Consider the following 19471-nt stretch of genomic DNA (forward strand, 5'->3'; position numbering starts at 1 on the left):
CTGTCTGGCCTCTACTCTGAGCTCAAGTTCACTGGCGCTGGTCCCACACACGGGCAGCACCAGGTGTCTGTGTGTATTTCCTGTGTGTGAGTGGGGAGACGAGCCCTCTCGTCCATCAGAACAAAACCAAGGCTCATGACCAATCCCAAACCGGCTTCTGAATCGACTTTTTCCAAGTCCCTTTCACTACCCCCTTCCTCTTGAGAGTCTCATTTCTCCTTCAGGTTCCTGATGTCTGTTTTGCTCCCTCTTTCCTCTCCCGCTTCGTCTGAATTTAGCAAAGCAAACGGAGACATTCAAAAGGTTTCACCTGCCAAGTTTTACTGGCAAACAGGGGAAATATAACAACCCGGGAAAGTGATGAGAATTTACAAGGCTCTTCAAAAGGAGGATAGCCAGGCTATTTCTGTTCTCCGCTGAAATTGGAGTGAAGCTAATGTTAAATCTTAGCCTCTCAAGCTAGCTGTTCCCTTACATGTGGCCCCTGGAATCCATTTATCCCACTAAGCTCTCACCACTGTCTCTGGGCCCAGCTGGTTTCCTGTAAGTTTCAGACGCTGAAGGGTGTGTGCCTCCAGTTTCCTCGTTTTTTGTTTTTTTTTAATCAGAAATAGCGCCCTATTTCTCAGTGTTCTTCTGCTTCATGTGAACGAATATATGTTAATCCCTGGCACTTGGCCAGCAGATAATAAGCTCTTTGATAGAAGGAACTAGGTTTTAAAACAGATTTTTATTTTTTTAATCCTCCCCTGAGGATATGTTCATTGATTTTAGAGAGAGAGAGGAAGGGGTGTGTGTGTGCGGGAGGAGAGAGAGAGGAAAAGAGAAGGATAAACATCGATGCAAGAAATATTGATGAGCTGCCTCCTGCACATAGCCCAGCTGGGAATGGAGTCCCCAACCCAGGCACATGCCCTGACCTGGAATTGAACTGGTGACCTTTCAGTTACAGGACGATGCTCCAGCCAACTGAGCCATGCCAGCCAGGGCTGAACTATAAGCTTTAACTCATATTCTCCTTGGGCCCCACCACAGACGTCATTACCATCTTCTTCATCATCATCATCATCATCATCAGGCCCACAGGAGCAAGGGGCCTGGCCAATGACAGCAAAGATCCTGCCTGATTTACTCAGGTGGCCCTGAAGCCTGTGTACCCCAACGAAAGTGAGAAGTTTCTAGAACCAGAGGAGCCCAGGAAGTTGCCCACAAGGTACCTGAGGCAGAGATCACTTGAGGAACTATTTGACTTTTGATGTAATCCTCCTGTGGGAACATAATTTCCAGCGGGTCTCTGTGGTTGCTGCAAGCCTTGCCAGGGAGGCACGAGTTGCTTTTCGTTCCAGACCACCTTCCAAACATGTCCGTAGAGACAACCACCTTGGAAGCCAGACACACTGCCTCCCTGTGGAGCAAAGTGCCTGCGCTCACTGCCCTTTATAAAAGATGGGGGCTCCCTGAACTCAGGGTTCCTCTCATGTCAGGTACCATGTTGTATGTACAGGTGTCACCTGGCCTTCCTCCTGTCACTCAGTGGGACTGAGGCTCGGGGAACTGCCACAAACCTGCTGCTGCTCTGACTGCTGCTGCAAACGGCTCTTTGCCTCTGACCCAGGAGTTCTGCACCTCCTGCCTATATTCCCAAAACCTTGGCAGGTGGACTGTTAGCCTGTCCATAACGTAGGCTAAGATCTCAAACATCTCCTGGTTTCTGACATGCCCCACCCCCTGCAAGGTCTTCTGGCTTTTAGGGTTCTGAGACTTCCCTCTCTGAGCATCTTCCTATTACCAAAAGGCTGCAGGCGTGGAGCCCTGCTGGAGAGGCAGGGCTGTGCGTGGGGTAAACATTCATCAGTGATAAGCTGCAAATACAAAGGAAACCAATTTGAGAGGCGGTGACCATGGCCTCCAAGTGAGCTGATGGTAGGGGGTGACATCCCAGGGAAGGCTGGGAAACGGCACAGATGACCCGGCTGTGCAGACCAGGCACGGTCACTGTGGAGTCTCTTTATTGCGTGGGATGGAAAGAGAGCACCCCCTGTCCCAGTGACTGGGAAGGTCTCGACTCCTTGATATGGATATTTTCAAGCCGCACTCAGTTCTTGTAACAGGAACTGAGCACTGCTTAGAAGCAGAGTCTATTTTAATAAGATTTTCCAGAGGGTTTTTTTTTTTTTGTTCTCTTTGACTTTAAGCAGACCACTTGTTTGTGCATTGATTAATCTATTTATTTCAAAAGAGATTTAAGGCAGCTTGCAAGGGTCTACAGAATTCAAGGCTGCTTAACTTACCAAAAAAACATACAACGGTGGGGACATACATGGAGCCAGGAATAAAGCTCGACATCTCCAAAACATTTATATCTGCTAGGTATGCACCAGATATTTGGCTCTAAGCATTTTAGAAGCTAAAGAGAAAAGTAAAACATGATCAGTTATACAATAACCTAAAGGGTCCATTCGATTAAAAAAGGGAAACCCATGTACTTACACCCTAGAAGTGGCTTGAAGGACGGATGTGACAACCAGCACAGGAAAACAAACACCCCTGCCGGGACCCTTCTCTCCTCCAGAACAAAAACCTTAAGCCTTTGGGACAAGCAGCAAATCCCGTACACCTCTCTTCCACCACCCTGAGCAAGGTGAAGACCGCAGGTGGCTGAAGGAAGTGCAAAGGAAAAAAGATTGCTTTTTGGGGGCGGGGGGGGGGGAGTTGCAGAAAACAGTCATGGGCCCAGATCTCAGGGAAAGGGGCGGGACCCTGAGAGGATGCAGAGAAAAGCTGGAAAGCGGCCACTCAGCGGACTCGACACAGCCTGGGAGGGAATCAGTGACCCTGAAGAGGGGCGAGAGAAATCATTGAAGCTGTAACACCGAGACAAAAGGAATAACGAAAGGAAAAAGAAGCGAGCACCCAAGAATTGCAGGACGATATCAAATGTGGACAAAAAAGGGGCCTTCTAATAAAACTGCCAAGTCCGGTGACAGAAAGCAGCCTCACGGGGTGATACGATCATACTTTCCTACGGGCAGGTCACGTGGGGAGTCAGGCATCCACTGGGGAGACTCCTGCCACCCATACAAACCAACTGGAGGGCTTGCCAGACTCCAGGCCCTCAGGCAGTAGGGTGCTGGCTCATCCGGAGACTGCACTTCCCGCGTTTCCAGCAGGCTCCTGGGTGACGCCATGGCAGCTCAGCAGACCACATGCTGAGTCACAAAGTCTCCGTCCAGAGGTCAGTACCCTTTTTTTCCGTCAAGGACTGGATTGTAAACGTTTTTGGGTTTGCAGGCCACAGATCTCTGTTGCAAGGACTCAACTCTTCTAAAAGCCATGTAACCAAAAGCAGCCACGGGCAACTGTACGCCAATGAGCATGGCTGCGTCCCAGTGACACTTGACTTGGGATGCAGTGGTGGGCCACAGTTGCTGGTCCTCTCCCCAGTCTGTCTCAGAGAGCAAGAGATCCCCCCCCCTCTAGAACACTCCATGTTGCGGACACCCACAGGCAAGGCCCCTCCCCCTGAGAGCCCGCCCACTTAGAGGACCACTGGCTGCAGGCTGAAACTAGGGTATCCCAGCCAGGGGGCGACCAGCATGCATCGGTAATAGAGGGGGGGTGTCCTTGTGCCATCTTCAAAGTCCTCCTCCATTCAAAACCCCAGTATCTCTGTACATCGTCTTCAAAAAGAAGATGAAAGCAAAATGTTGAAAGATTCTACTTTCAAGAAATTCAGGCTTTCTCTCAGCTTGTGCCTATTTCCAGGCCTCACGCTCTGAGGGGCATGGTGGATTTCCACTCAGTATCAGGGGACCTGGAATCGGCAGCTGGTGAGCAGCAACGGGGCGCCCAGCTGTGGACTTCAGACCCCCAGGAGGTCTGGGCCGAGCACTGCTCTCTGCCTAACTTTCCTTTCCCATCCCCACCCAAAAGGCCCCAGCTGGGCCCAGAAGGCGTGGTCCTCTCCAGGGCTGTGCACAGCAAACCAGTGCTTGAGGCCAGGCAGAGAAATCCCTAGCAGTGAGAAATACGAAATCTCGGTATTTGCGACTGTCTTTTAAACAGTTGTTCTAATAATAATGTCATGAAAATAGCACACGATAATTACGAGGAACAGGAAATTCCTTATTGTTCCCTCCCATGGTCCGTATCTACAGGAATTTTTTATTTACATAGCTTTGCTCTTGGGAGAAAAAATAAGTATAAACTTTATGGGAGACAATTTGGCAACACTAATCAGATGCCTTAAAGCCAGATAACCTTTGATACAGCTACTCCACATTTAGAAGTTTAAGGTAAGAAAATACTCAAGAGTGTAGGCAGAGATTTAACTAAAAAAATGTTTATAACAGCAAAAGACTGAAAACCACCAGAAACCCAACATGAGGGTGTGGATTAAATCAAATAATAAACTCGTATGATAAAATGTCATGCAGCCGTAAAAGATGACGTGCCTTAATGACAGGAAAGATGTTTATATTGATTATTAAAGAAAAAAAGGTGCAGGCCCAAAATAAATATGCTACAGAATTCTAGGAGAAGAACTTTAAAATGTTAGAAATGTTTTCTTCTGCAAATTGAAATTTGGGGATGGTATTTAATATCTACATTTCTACAGGTGTAAATCTAATTATTAACAACGAGCCTCTATGAATTGTATTACGAAGTGCTATCCATATTCAAACAGCTATACTTGTGACCATGTGACCTGCTGTGCTTACATACTCGGCCTTCGTCTTTCTTGCATTCCCTCTTTCAGTGGAGGAAGGCTTTCCCCGGAGGCTTTACAGGCTGAACACCTTTCCTTAGGTCTTTTGTGACTCGAGGTAGGACAGGGGGCCTCTGCCACAGCCGTCTGGCTGTCCTGAGATTCCCAGGCCTCTGGCTCCTTTGCCCTTGGGAGGTGCCGACTCACTGGGAGCGGTAGTCCTGAGGTGTCAGTGAGGTTCGGGGCTGAGACTCCTCTGTTTTCTAGGATTCTCAGAGACTCCTGAAGAAGGGCCTACCCGGCTTTCCACCCCTCAGTTTGGGAGCCGCTTCTGCCCGTCTCAGTTCAGGGTCCATTCTCTGCACCCGGCAGGCAATACAGATGTTGTCAACATGCTGCGACACGTCACACTGGGGAGGAGACGCGGCCCACAGTGACCCTGCCCCATTGTTAGCTTCAGGGAAATTAGAACTCCACAATCCACAGGCGATCAAGAGAGAAGCACTTCCCCTCCCGGCCCTGTCTTTCCCACCCTATTGTCTTTTCACCCCACAGGTTCTTTGACACAATTGATCCTCTCCCAGGAAAACCAGCTAAAAATACGTGAAGCCAAGACCTGGTGTTTTAACGCTGTTTTTCAAGGGTGATAATCAACCTTGGTCTAAAATAGGTTTCCGTGCTGCTGTGTGTCTCCTCACCTAGACGGTGAGCCCCAGGCCATCCGGGGAGGAAGACCAGCAAGGCTCCAAGGAAGGCTCCTCCAGGCTGGGGTGGTTGGGGAAGTGTTCCTGGCTGATTCTTATTCCAGCTGCGCAACTGCCTGCGTCAGGGTGTTCTGGGTCTTCAGACCAGGACAACAACAAAAATCCTGGGACGTTTTACTAAAGAACTTAAACTGCCACTGGGGGGCGGGGGGCAGAGTGTGAAACTATTTTACTTTATCTGTCACAAGTAGCCCCCTCCCAGGTCAAGATGGAGGTCTGGACGCCTGCCCACACAGCAACAGGGACCCCCTCCAGGGCCCTCCTCTACTTCCCCAGCCCCTGGTTACGATGCCCCCAAGCAGGCCCTGAGTAATTTCCCTTTCTGCAGAAAAGCAGCACCTGCTGAAGGAGAACAGCAGAACGCCTATTCATTCTGGGAAACAGCCTTTCACAGAAGTCCCACCTCGTAACATTCCTTCCGGATTTAGGATGTCTCAGTGTTGACAAATACAAAATAAAGACGCTAGACTCTGCATACGGTTGCCTCCCCGACCTGCAGGGGATACATTCCAAGACCCCCAATGGGTGCCTAAAACCTTGGATTGTACTGAACCTGATATGTACTTTTTTCCCTGCAAACACATACCAATGATGAAGTTTAATCATAAGTTAGGCACAGCTAGAAATGAACAACAATAACTTATACTAAAAAAATCATAACCATATACTGTACTAAAAGTAACGTGAATGTGGAATTACTCGGTAAACTAGGGCGACCTGAACACAAGCATTGCGACACCTCAGCCGCGGATGCGGTAACCTCAGTGCAGCTGCTGGACCAAGGGATGGTTCCCCCCCCAGCTGACACTGAGCCGGAAGGCGAGAGATTTCCTCCCTCTACTCAGAATGGCGTGAAATGTCAAACTCATGAATTGTTTATTTCTGGAATTTTCAGACAGTTGTCGGACCGGGGGGGGGGGGGGGTGGCGGCGACTGAAACTACAGAAAATGACACTGCGGACAAGGCAGGGACACTGTGGGAGCATTTCCCAGACGACTGTCCTGTGCTATGGAGCCGTGTCACATGGGCTTTCCTTCCTCACCCACTTCCACGGTCGGTCGCGTGAAGACAGAAACGTAACAAAACAGCTGTGAACACCAAGTCAAGGATGACCCATGACTTTCCCTGCATGACCTTGGTTCTTAAAACCATAACTCATTATCCAATGCACTTGCCCTTGTACGAGTGCATTGGATAATGAGTTACGGCTTCATCTCCTTCAGGGCTGCAAGCTCATCTCGATTTATTTGAGTTCCCACTCTTCACTGAGGCTAAAGATTTAGGTAACAACATCCTGGGTAAGTTCTAGCCTCCTCGGCTGTGAAAATTTAACAGCTCTCGAAACCTGAACCTGTACTTCTGTTCTTGGTACTGGATCGCCGCAGCCCCCTTTGCAAGAGATTTCATTTGGAAAATGTCTATTTGCTTGAAAACAAACAGACAAAAAAAGCAACGTGGCTGCAACTACTGTGAAGCCATTTGCAACCAAATGTCTAATAGGAATGATAAAGAACCCAAGGCGTACATTCCCATTTCCTCGAAGCTATTTTAGGATTCAGCATAAACAATGTCAGAAGGTGTCAGCGTGTTTTCTCCAGGAAACCGAGTCACTGAGGTCGAATGAGCACTGTTTGCTGCCCCCTGTAGCTTTGTGCAGGTCTAGTGGTTTTAAGGGAAAGAACGCTAAAAATAACATACTTGTTACTGTGGGTCACCGACTGTGGTAGAGACTAAAAACATACAGTATTACACGTACTTCTCACAACAACGACCTGAGTTAGGTATTATTATCCAGTGGGTTTTAAATCGCACCTAGAGGTTATAGCGAGTGAATATGAGTGCTGAGATCTGGACCCAGGTCTATGTAAGTATACAGGAGGGCTTCTCAACAGAGATACTATTGACATCTGGGGCTAGAGAATTGTTTGCAGGGGGTGGGGGCTCCCTGTGCACTGTAAGACATTTTGCAGCCTCCCTGGCCTCTGCCCACTAGATTCCAGTAGCACCCCCTGAAGGTGACAACCCACAATGTTTCCAGACATTGCCACACGTTCCCGAAGAGGAGTGAAATTGTCCCCACATGAGAACCACAGCTCAGGAATTAGGGATCCCACCCCAGATGGCCCTTCTGCCCTCCGATGCAAATTTTCCTCTCCAAAGTCGATTTCTAAAATCTTCCTCATTTTTCCTTTTCTGATTTTTTTATTTGAACACGTTAAATTACGACGATAACATGCGTGTTGTAGCAGAGGGAATTGTGTAGTAACCAGGTATAATACACCCAATATCATCCCTTCTCCTCCCTGTGTCTACACCCCCCTCCTTGTCCATTCCTGGTTGGCAATGGGAGAGAGTAATGACGAATCGTTCTATTTCCCTGTGTCTCTCCTCGACCAGAACACGCATTTCCTGTTGGGCAATTTGGAGACCTCCTGCCTCTTTAAGGCATGGGAAGTATTCTGGAAAGAGGACGCTAAATGACAAATGCCCACATTTACAGATGGGGTTGAGGGCCTTGAACAGGGGACTCTAACTCCGTCAGGCCCGACCCGCTGACCTCACCCGCCAGTGGGTCCCCTTGCACAACTCAGCCTTTGGATGAGCAACGAAGTGAGTGTTCCTTAGGAGAACCGCCCCCACTCTTGCCCTGAGGCCCTGTGAGGCGCCTGACCTGATTGGCAGCCACCAGTGAGCTCCAGCCAGTAGCATTTAGAGGCTGTTTCATTTCTGCTTGGGAGGTGGCACCCCAGGCAGGTCCCTGGGGAGGAATGCTCCCTGGCAATCTGCAGACACAAGAGTGCCTCCTTCACTTACTAAGAGCTTGCTCTCCCGCTGCACCCCACTCCCACTGCACCCCACTCTCACTGAGACTGCAGCAGAGGCCTGGTAGGGGAAGGTCTCTGGGGAGAACGATGCTCTTTATTCAAAGAGCACAATCCCTCCCCCCTCCGTTCTCAGACAATGTGCGTGAGGAATTACACTTCCCCTCTAGGCTGGGAAGCATTTCGGGGGTAGGAAGTCCCGCAGAGTAGCTGAGAGAGTAGGAAATTTTCTGCTCTGGAAAGTGCTGGGAGTTCTGCTCTGGGGGAAAGAGTGTGTCCCTTCGCCAGGGCTGGGATCAAATCCTTCCGCCTCCAGAGAAGATTAACCACGCTCAAAGGCATCAGGACATTTTCCTGGGGGCAGGTAGTAACACGTGACTTAAAAAAAAAGAAAGAAAACTTTTTAGGGAGAGGAAGGGGCCCTGGCTGCCTCCCACCTGGAGGGGCCGTCAAAGTAGGTAATAAGCCAACTCAGACGTGAGAGGGCCCTGCTTCTGCACTCTGGGCGCCCTTTGCGCAGAACCGTAAACTCTGGGGGGCCCAGAGGTGCCCACCACGTCGTCTTTCCACGCCCTCGACACCTCCTACACCCAGCTCAGAGTACCTGGGGTTCCTCCGAGTGTTTGTCAAATGACTGACGAGGAAACGAGGGAATAGACGAGTGAGAATGAATGAACGAACGAACGAACGAACGAACGAGGCATTTCCTGCTCGGTCCTCCGGCCGGCCTTCTCCGTCGATCCTCCAGGAAAGAAGGGAACGCCTCCCCGGCCCCCACCCCGCCCCGCCCCGCGGGCGCTCACCTTGTGCTGCTTCCACACGGCCCCCAGCGGCTTCGCCTCGTGCTGGCTGTGCCGGCCCTCCTCCAGGCACAGGTAGCACACCGGGGTTCGGCAGCTCACGCAGTACATGCTGTAATGCTCCATGTCGTGCTCGGGGCACGTGGGGGACTTGCGGGCCGCGCTGCCCCCCGTCGCTCCGGCGCCCGCGCCCCCGGGACTCTTGCAGCCGCCGCCTCCGCTGGGGGCGCCCTGGGCCGTGCCCGGGGACGCAGAGGCGGCCTCGGCGGGCGCCGGCGGCGGCGGCGGCGGCTGCACCAGGCGATGCTTAGCGAAGGGTCCCCGGGACGGATGGCACTTGAGCTGGCAGGCAGCGCAGTAGAGCACGTCGCACTGCTCGCAGAGCGTGGCGGCCGGCTCCGGCGGGGTGCGGTCGCACAGCTGGCAGATGGCCACGGCCGGGGCCGCGGGCGCCCCCGGAACCGCCCCGCGGCCCTGCTGGTACCGATGCACGATGGCCTCCAGGAGCCGGTTGCGCTGGAAGCCGCGGAGGCCGCGGTGGTCCAGGGAGGCGCTGCGGTGGCACTGCGGGCATGTGATGGAGCTGGAGGACGAGGACAGCGAGGAGCAGGCGGCACCCCGGGCCGCGGCGGCAGAGGAGCCCGGCGGCGCGGGCACCATGGGCAGCACGCGAACCCCGTTGGGGGACTTGAGGCTGGGCGTGTAGGAGCCATAACCGCTGTCCGTCTCACTGTACAGGCTCAGCTTGTCCGCGTGGTCCCCGCCACCCGCCGCCCCGCCGCCCAGGCCGCTGGCTGCGCTGCCGCCCCCGCCGCTGCAGGCCGGGCCAGCCGCGGCCTCGTGGTCCAGAGGGGGCGCGGCGGCGGCGGCGGCGGCGGCCGCGGGCAGCCCCGGGCCCCGCGAGTGCAGGAGCGGCTGGGGCAGGTGCTGCTCGCCGTCCGGCGTCTGCACCGCGATGGTACGAGCGCAAGGCAGGCAGACGTTGTGCGAACAGGGCAAGATGATGGGCTCCCGAAACAGCGAGCCGCACACGGGGCACTTCAGCTCCTCCTCCATCGCGGCGCGGGCAGGCCGAGCTGCTCAGGTCCCGGGGGCGGAACGGCCCAAGCTCCGGAGATGGGCGGAGGGGAACCAGCCTGGCTAGCTCCGGCGGCACTCAGGCGGGAGCATCCCACAGGCAGGACTGCTGCACAGCTCGGGGGCACGCCCCTCTCTCTGTTCTGGGGCCACCGCCCTAAGACGGCGGGGAGCGAGAGAAGGGAGGGGGTGCTCACCTCTACCCAGCGAGGCCCCTGCACCAGCGGCCTCACCCCGCGGCCAGAGTCCGGGGCCGGTCGGCCGCCCCAGCGGTGGCCCGGAGGCACTCCAGGTGATGAATCAGCACTGGCGCCCGCGGCGGCTGCGGCGCGCGCGCCCTCTCCGCATCAGGAGCAGCGGCCCGGCTGCCGTTCGCTGGCTTTCCAGCTCCAAGCCCTCGGCTCCAATGAGCAGCTGCCCAGGGACCTCCTTGTGCCCCCGCCCCGCCCCCAGTCGGGGCGCTGTGTAGGTGAGTAGGCGGGTGAGCAGGCCTCTTGGCAGTAGGGCTGCGATCAGCACCACGCACGGGCGGACAGCGCCCGGGAGCCCGAGGTGGCGCCCCGGCTGCAGGCGAGAGGACTGGGGGGCCGCCCGCCTGCCGGGTGGGTCGCTGAGCGGGCGACTCTCTCCGCGGGGCCTCGCCGGCCGGGAGACCTTCGTTCACCTCCCTTCCAGGCAGCTGCTGGTGCGAGCCAAATTCGCCTTGCGCTTTCTCCCGGGAAAGAGCCGCTTCTCCGGTCCCCCGCTGCTGCTCCAGCGGCGCCTCTGACCTTGGCCGCGCGGCTCCGCAGCCGGCGGGCGGAGGACGAGCGCCCGGCCGGCCCGGGGATCCCCTCCTCGCCTCCCTCTCGCCTCGGCGGCTTCCTCCCCGCGCGGCGCGCAGAGGAGTTGTAATTTCCAGAGCAGAGAGCGGTGGGGGTGGGGAGAGGCGTCAGCTCAGCGAATTGGGGCTCTCCTCTTGCTGCCAGGGAAGTCGAGGGGCAATTTTGAGGGTTTTGCAGAGAGGATCATTGTTAATAACAATCTATTATTGGGACGGAGGTTGCGTCTGGAAGCAGCGCAACGCCCCGCCCTGCCTCGCCCCTGCCATCACCTGCCCTGCCCACTCCCGCGCCCCCACCCACCGCCATAAAGGGCAATCACGGGGACCCCAAAAGCCAGTTGTTTACACATGGGCAGGGGGCTCGGTTGGACAGTCGCTTCCTAAATCTGTGACAGAGCGAAAGATGCGAGTCACAAAATGTCGGACACCCGGAGTCAGAGGGCGAGGTTTTATTGTATGGGAACCACAAGCCATTTTGTCTCCGCTCCGCGCCCGAGCGAGGTCGGTCGTCTGTGCGCACTGAGTGAGGACACCCGGTAGGATTCACAGGGCTCGGTTTCCCGGCGAAACCTGGCAACGCGCCCCTTCAGGCCCCCGGGCCATCCCCGCCCTGCTGCGGGCCCCCGCGGGGCGCGGCGGGCGGCCAGTCGGCCAGCGGGGAGGTTGGTTTTGTGAATGGAAAAATCTCCACCTTCGGCGACGCCAGCCCGGAGCGGCGGGAACAGCCTCCCACCCGCGCAGCTCCGCGGCTTCGCCCGCGCCGCTGTGTTGTCCCCGCCGCCGCGGGAAGGGCGCGTGCCGAGGCGAGGGCGCGGCGCGCAGCCGCCTCTGCCCACGGAGTTTCAGGCTGGCACGAAACAGACACACATTAGGAACCGTTTGTTTAAAAACGACAGGAATACTGAAGTCACGCCTCCCCCTCTTCTCCGGGTCTCCATCCTCCAAACAAAGGCAGGACGGGCGCCGCCGCACGAGACCGGCAGGCTCCGCTTCTGTCGGCCGCCGGGGGCGGGAGCAGCGCCGGCTGGCGGGTCACCGCGGGAGAGAGCTGCAGCGCCGGTGGGAGCCCGGAGCCCAGGGGACCGGGACGGCCCGCAGAGGGACCACTGCGGGGAGGTCGTGACCTTGCACTCGTGAGCACTGTCCGTCCGGCCCAGAGCTCCGGGAGACAGGACTCTGGGTGGGACCCTCGGTTCCTTTTCTAAGCGCACGCCCCACCCCTGGACCGCGCTTCTGCTTTCGCAGTCCCCGCCCCGGCCCTCTGTCGAGGGAATACGGTAATACTCGTGTGAGAACTAATCACAGTCAATACCGGGTGCACGCCCTGCTTTCCGCTTCAAAACCCTGTGACTCTTCGGTTCGCACTGGTTTGTGTTGAGCCGGGGGAGGAGACCAGCTGAGTGCCAGGTGCAGGCAGCGCCCAGAGGTAAGAGACCTGACTCTCCTTCCCCTCAGCAACCGGAAGCTTGGAGCAGTTCTTTAACCAGGCCTCAGTGTCCCCAGGTGGAAGAGGGCCACACCCTGGTCCTAGGTTGCCTTCTATAGATAAAGCCGCCGCGCGCTGCACCCTTCCTGCCTGCGGCACTGTGATGAGCCCCCAGGAAAGTCGCTGCAGTGTTGCTTCGTGTCCCGCTGGACATGCTGCGGCACAGGTGTAGGTAGGTAGGTAGGTCTGTGACTCAATGCACCTAAAGATGCATTTCTTGCAATTCTACCAGCGTCATCACTCACCCCAGCCCAGCCCAGCCTCCTGGTGTCTATAAAAAAGTAATAATCTCGTGTGGTCCTACTGTGAGCGGGCCTGCCACCAACTCGTCCTATACCTGAGACCCACTGTGCTTTGCCATTTTCAGACCAAGGTCAATGGCTTAGGGTGGGGGTGGGGGAGGTGGGGAGCCCCCCAGGAGGGTTAAATCTTTCTCTGTGCAGAAGGACCTGCAATTTCAGCAACTCTGTTCCTGAGGGGGAGCACAATTTTGCTTCCCAGGGAGGAGGCGCTCATAGAATACATCATAATTCTGCACCTTAGTATCTCTCACATTCACCCCATCCCCACCACCCCGATTTCGTGAGGGAAATCAGCTTAGCCTTGGACGGCCCTGTTGCTGAGACACTGCTCATGTTGCGGGGGGTGGGGAGTGGCACCCCACAGCTGCTTTGTATGAGCTGAGGTTACACAGCCAGTCTCAGTGCTATGCTATATATAACCATCGTTATTAAGAGTTGTCAACACCATCTATAAAAATCCTTCTTTCCGTCCCAACTGTGTCAGGAACCATATGTATAAAGAAAAGTCATTTTATTTCTTTGATCCTTAGTTTTTTTTCCTGTTATAAAATACATGGATAGAATTCATGCAGAAGTCTGTATATATTAGTTTTTAAGAATGATGTATCCCACTTAATAAAAAATGACTCTCATGAAGAAATTAGACCATAAGATTTGATTTCCATATATTCATTCCTTGAGTCTCTTTTATGTTATTAAAGGCTGGGCCATGCAGGGAGTGAGGCAAGTAGTAATACTTACACCTTCACATAGAGAGGGGGAGGGGAGAGCAAACTTTCCCGTCTCTTCTTACAAGGGCACTAATTCCGCTCAGGAAGGCTCCATCCTCATGACCTAATTACCTCGTAGTACTACCACATTGGGAGTCAGGGTATAGAAATACCTCATTTTGAAGGAGCACCAACATTTAGCCCTAGTGCATTGTGAAATTACATTCTCATCATAACCTCATTCAATCCGCACAGCAACCCTGAGAGTAGGCACCAGCGCATTCCCTCAGTTGTACGAAGTCCATGATTTTACATTGTGATGTGGAAATCAGGAAGTGTGTCTATTGCGATTGACACATGCTCCTCCTCTTCCCACCCTCACCTTGAAAATTTCTTATCAAATCTATGGTGCATCTGGCAATCAGCTTAGAATCATGGAAATATTTTATCATTTCCCTTTTACAGACAAGGAAACTGAGATGGGGAAACTCGAGGTCTTGCAGCTTGTCCTGGTGGACCTAGAACTGGACTGGCTTCAAGGTCAAAGCATTTGTCCTTAAGCCACAGTTGCCAATGGGGGCTTGTCTCCCAGCTTTGAGTGGATAGCAGAGGGGAGCTCTGGAGTGCGGGCTTGCCACCCTGTGTCCCCACCCAGGGCCACTGGACATGTAGTCCGCTCTGCCTTCCCAGGCTGCCCTTGCCGTCCAGGTTAGGCACCTCTCTAACGTGTTCCTGGAAGCACCTGTATTGTTCTTCTGCAGCCCTGGCGTCACCTGTCATTTTCACGTGGGCATCTTCCACTTCCAGACAGTGTGCTCCTTGAGGACTGTGTCTGTCTTGTTCCCCATGCTGTGCTTCCTTTGCCACAGCCTGGCTCTCACCAAGTTATCCATCATTGTGGACCAACGGGCTGCCCTAGTTTCAAGAATATCCATCCCCGTAACCTTCCCTGAAAAGCTCTTGTGGAAATAATTTTCTTTCTTGTAGAAGATATCAGTGGGTCCACCAGGAAATTTTCTTTTTAATGATCATGTTCAAATAGATTGTTCTGTTTTTGTTCTTGTGTGTGTGTGTGTGTGTGTGTGTCTTTTCCCCTTAATATCCTTTCCTTACTTTGATCTTCTTAGTCTTTTTAAAAAAGATTTTATTTATTTATTTTTAGAGAGGGAGGGGAGGGGGGGAGAGAGAGAGAGAGAGGGAAAGAGAGAGAGAAACATCAATGTGCAGTTGCTGGGGACCGTGGCCTGCAACCCAGGCATGTGCCCTGACTGGGAATCGAACCTGCGATGCTTTGGTTCACAGCTCAAGCTCAATCCACTGAGCTACACCAGCCAGGGCTGATCTTCGTCTTTAACCTCATGACTTCTATGTGGTTTTCTCTCCCTTGGTCATCTCCATTTCTACACTAAACTACTCATGGGTCTCCAAAAGACGGCCTCATTTTCAATTTCTGGCTGTGAACATAAGGGCCATCCTAGTCATCCCCATTTGCCATTGCTCCTTTTCTACTACAACAGCAGCATTTGGACACATCTGAAGAGCACATTGGTAATTGACCCCCCGCAGGGCCCTGGCATGGGGCAGAGAGAAGAACGCTGTCCCGGTTCCTTAGAGCTCCAGGATGGTTTATGCTCAAGGGTCCCCCAGACACTCCAGAGGCAGGACAGTGTTACTTCTCCTCCCGAAAGAGCGCGAATAAAGTTAAATAATTTAATCCAGACTACACAGTGAGTTATAAGATAAAAAAAAAATCAATCTGTTTTGCACTTTGAATCTCATGTGAAATAGAATGCAATGAAAAGCTTTTTTCAGCTAAAAAATAGATGCTGTGATCTTAAGCATAAGAATCCCTGAAACAAAATTTTAAATGAAAGCTTACAATATTTTTCTTTTGAGTTACTTTTGTTTGTTTTTGCAGTGTAAGAAGATCTAGTAAATTTAGTAAAATCTATAGCATAGGCACCATATGGTCTAAAGTAGTTTGCATTTAACTTAGAAGAAAGTGGCTGCATGCACCACTATGCACAGCACACACTGGAGCTCCTTTGTGGCCAAGTTAATGAGGAACAATTATCACTAGCAACACAAAGTATCCTCTCCAGGGTGTGCAATTGGTTTATTTTCCGGAAGACATATTCTATAGAGACATCTTTTTTTTTTAATTTATTGTTAGACAGAGGGGAAGGGAGGGAGAAAACCATCAATGTGTGGTTGCCTCTTGTGCACCCTTACTAGAGACCTGGCCTGCAACCCAGGCATGTGCTCTGACTGGGAATTGAACCAGTGACCCTTTGGTTCACAGATTGGGGCTCAATCCACTGAGCCACACCAGCCAGGGATATAGAGGAATCTTAAAATTCAGCCACTTTCCCCTTCAAACATCCTTGTTTCGTACTTAGCAATCTTCTGTTTTAGCTTTTGAATACCAAATAATGATCACCCCTTCTGTAACTCTGAGATGACTCTACTTTCCAGATGAGGAGACCGGGCCTTGAAAAGCCTGCTCTGCTCTCACTGTCTCCTTTGCAGGCAAAAGGGTTTAGAATCAAATCTAGATGAAGCAAATTGATTCCAATTTACAGGACTCTTCCTATACCCAGGGCATCTTTGTAATGCATGGAAACTAACATTATTACCACAAAAGCAGTTTGGGTTTCAAATATTCCCCGTGGTTATAAATCTCAGCTATGAGAATTGTAACAGGAACTGTGGATTTTCAACTGCACGGGAGGTTGGCACCCCTAACCCCTTGTTGTTCAAGGGTCAATGGTACTTGACATTTTCATGGTATCCTTTCACGTATTATGATCTAGTTTGATCTTTACAGCAACACGGACTAGCCTGGGAGATGGCGAATGTAGAGGGTGGGCCTTGACCCACCAGGTAGGTACTCACCAGCCATGCTAACACAACTTGATCCCGAGCTTAGGCACACTGTTTATTCCAAGGGCGGGCAACTGACCAGGCTCAGCCAATCAGAATCTTTTCTTCCTGGACTGTAGAATCAGAGCCCAGACAAAGAATCTGGATGGGTCTTTAACACTGAAGTCAAGGAGCTGTTGAAGTCTTAGAGAATGAAGTAGAAATGCAGAACCAGAACTGGGGGAGGGCCTTCTGAGCCCCTCAGCCTTGCAAGATTCTAAGACCCAGTTATATTCCTGTCCTTGGATCCCATACAATACCCCTCTACCCTTGTGATCTTTTGATACCCTTACTTTCCTTTCAGAAAAGATAAGGGCTCCACACGGAGCTCAGCAAGGTAAGATTGGGTTGACCCATCTGCCAATTGCAATGTTTAAGACAATGACCTTGCTTCATCGGATACTTCAGTTGCCTCTGTCTGCATGTTAGAATTTCTCTGCCACAACTTCTTTCTGCAGGATCCTGGCCTTGACTATTCACTGGTTTTGCTCTTTTTATTCTCGGATGTTGTGTTCTACCCATAGCTTGACCTTTTTAGTCTGTTAAGGTTCCCCTCCCTCTTTGTTCTCACTCTCACTGCCAATGCTAATGGGCCCTGACTTCCCTTGGTTGGCCTCCCTGCTTCCTCTCTCTGACCACCGCAGGAGCCACGGCTCCACGATGTCCTTGCTCTCCCCAGTCAATGTTCTCCTAGACAAAAAATCAATGGGAGGTGAGAATACACTTGGTTATGCCTAAACGTATAGCAGCTTCCCATATGAAAACAAAGGGCAAACTCCTAAGGTGTGTAAACTGTGAAGCACCTTACATGGGATAACCAGCTGGATACTTGGTGGGAATAAAGAGCATCAGAGAAGAAGGTGTGGAAGGGGGCATGGAAGTGCTTTCGGACTCTGACAGCTTTACTCACCCACCTCTCCTGCAAGGATCTACCAGCAAAGGGAAGGACCACACGGGCTCCAGGCAGAGCATCTTCTCTGTGGCAAAGTGCTGAAGACCACCGGCTCTGCCCCATTCACTAGCCCACATCATGACTTTAGGACAGAGAATGTGCTCATACTTGAGTGAACTATAGTTTCTTTCTTTCTTTCTAAAAAAGTTATTTATTTTTCTTTTTTTAGAGAGAGGGGAAAAGAAGGAGAAAGAGAGGGAGAGAAATATTAATGTGTGATTGTCTCTTGCATGCCTCCACCTGGGGACCTGGCATGTGCCCTGACTGGGAATCGAACCAGTGACCCTTTGGTTTTCAGGCCAGCACTCAATTCACTGAGCCACTCAATCCAGCCAGGGGTGGACTATAGTTTCTTAACATCAGCCATATGTGACTTATTTCTACTTAAGCATCCCTCAGGTATTGGTAGAAATTTGACAAACCCCGTGGGTCCTGGGGCAGCATGGAGGCTCAGAGTATGCACTTTGGAGCTGGACTTCATGGGACAGAATCCTGGCTCTAGTTGGAAAAATTTGGCAAGATGCTCAGCCCCTCAGAGACTTGAGTTTTTCAGCTATAAAATAAAGGTAATAACAATATATACCTCAAAGGGTTGAGACTCTAAACACATATAAACCATTAAGAAAAGTGGGTGGTATATAGTGCCCAGCAGGCATTAGATAGTATTATTCACTTACTTTTCTGCCACCAACATCTGTTATATCATTGATTCTCAATACATATTGGTGAAGAAATGAACTTCAGGGAGACCACATGGCTGGAGGGTAGGACTGTGTTTGAGAACAGTATCCTGTGTGAGTCAGAAAGGGGGATGGAAGAGCCATCAGAACCGACCCATCAGGAAATGGGTAAAATATCTACAGAAAATACAGTCTCTGCTCCCAAGGAGCTGGGTGTCTAAGACAGATATCACAGTCAGAGCAAAGAAAGCATGGAAGCCATGAACTTGCTAAAAATAGAGAACAAGTTTTTTTTTTTTTTTAACAAAAGAAAAAGAGAGACTTTAAAATATGTATACTATGTGTAGCTTAAGAGTTAAGGGCATTGATTTTAAAGCTTTTAGGGAAACAATGCTAAATAAAGGTAATTTCCTTATATGTCATAATTGACTAATATGTGTATATCTTTTTTTTTAAAGATTTTTTATTTATTTATTTTTAGAGAGGGAAGGGAGGGAGGGAGGGAGGGAGAGGGAGAGAGAGAGAAACATCAATGTGCGGTTGCTGGGGGTTATGGCCTGCAACCCAGGAATGTACCCTGGCTGGGAATCGAACCTGGGATACTTTGGTTCCCAGCCCACGCTCAATCCACTGAGCTACACCAGCCAGGGCTAATATGTGTATATCTTTTATAAATAGGTAACTGGGTAATATTTTGGTATATTAATCAAAATAATTTCAATACATTTTCAATAGTTCTCAATACGAAGCTTCTCCTGCACATTGATCTTTCTCTCCTTCTCTTTCTCTCTCCCTTCCACTCTCTCTAAAAAATAAATTAAAACACATTTTTTTAAAACCATAGTTGTAGAAGATCAGTTTGCATCAGTTTTTCCTGCCTCCAGAAGAAAACAAAAACCAACCACACAAAACACCACTTAAAGGAAGAGAAAAGAGAAAGGAAAATAGAGAGCCGAGATATTGGTGCATCACTGGGGAGGCCTCACGGGCCCCTGGTTTCATAGTGACCCTCTGGGAAGGGCTCAGGGACAACAGACACTTCCTGCGAGTCGGAGGGCCTGAGGGCAGGGGGAGTCAGAGCCTTCATTTCTGGGAGTGCATTGAAAAGCCACATGCTTCACGCAGGGCCGAGGCAGGTGAAAAGTCAGGAGGGCTGAATTGACTCTCTGCTGTGTCCAGACAGACAGCCCAGCTGGGTCTCTGTACTTCCCACACGTGTTTCAGGCCCACCAAAATGTTTGTGTACTTGTGGGCAGGCTCCTGTTGTGACTCAGACTTAGCTCAGAAGACCGGCAAACCTAAAGCAGTTTTGCAGTCAGAATCTACGGGAACTGAATGACAGAAGGTGTGGGGGTGGGGGGGTCCGGCTTCAGGGTCCCCCAGGCCTCCACGGAGGAGAATAAATCTACCAGGACATGATCTGC

The 19471-nt window shown here is 51.7% G+C and overlaps 1 protein-coding gene across 2 annotated transcripts in view; it reads right to left on the reverse strand.

Moving 5' to 3' along the window:
- Positions 1–11504, reverse strand: part of TRIM67 (tripartite motif containing 67) — a 37693-nt gene extending 26189 nt beyond the window's left edge. For both annotated transcript variants that reach the window (XM_036016142.1, XM_028531329.2), the window contains exon 1: positions 9099–11504. In XM_036016142.1, coding sequence (XP_035872035.1) covers positions 9099–10151 — 1053 coding nt within the window. In that variant the 5' untranslated portion in view covers positions 10152–11504. The remainder of the gene's footprint in view (positions 1–9098) is intronic.
- Positions 11505–19471: the final 7967 nt, after the last annotated feature.

This window comes from Phyllostomus discolor, chromosome 15 (genome assembly GCF_004126475.2).
Source record: "Phyllostomus discolor isolate MPI-MPIP mPhyDis1 chromosome 15, mPhyDis1.pri.v3, whole genome shotgun sequence".
Lineage (NCBI taxonomy): Eukaryota > Metazoa > Chordata > Mammalia > Chiroptera > Phyllostomidae > Phyllostomus > Phyllostomus discolor.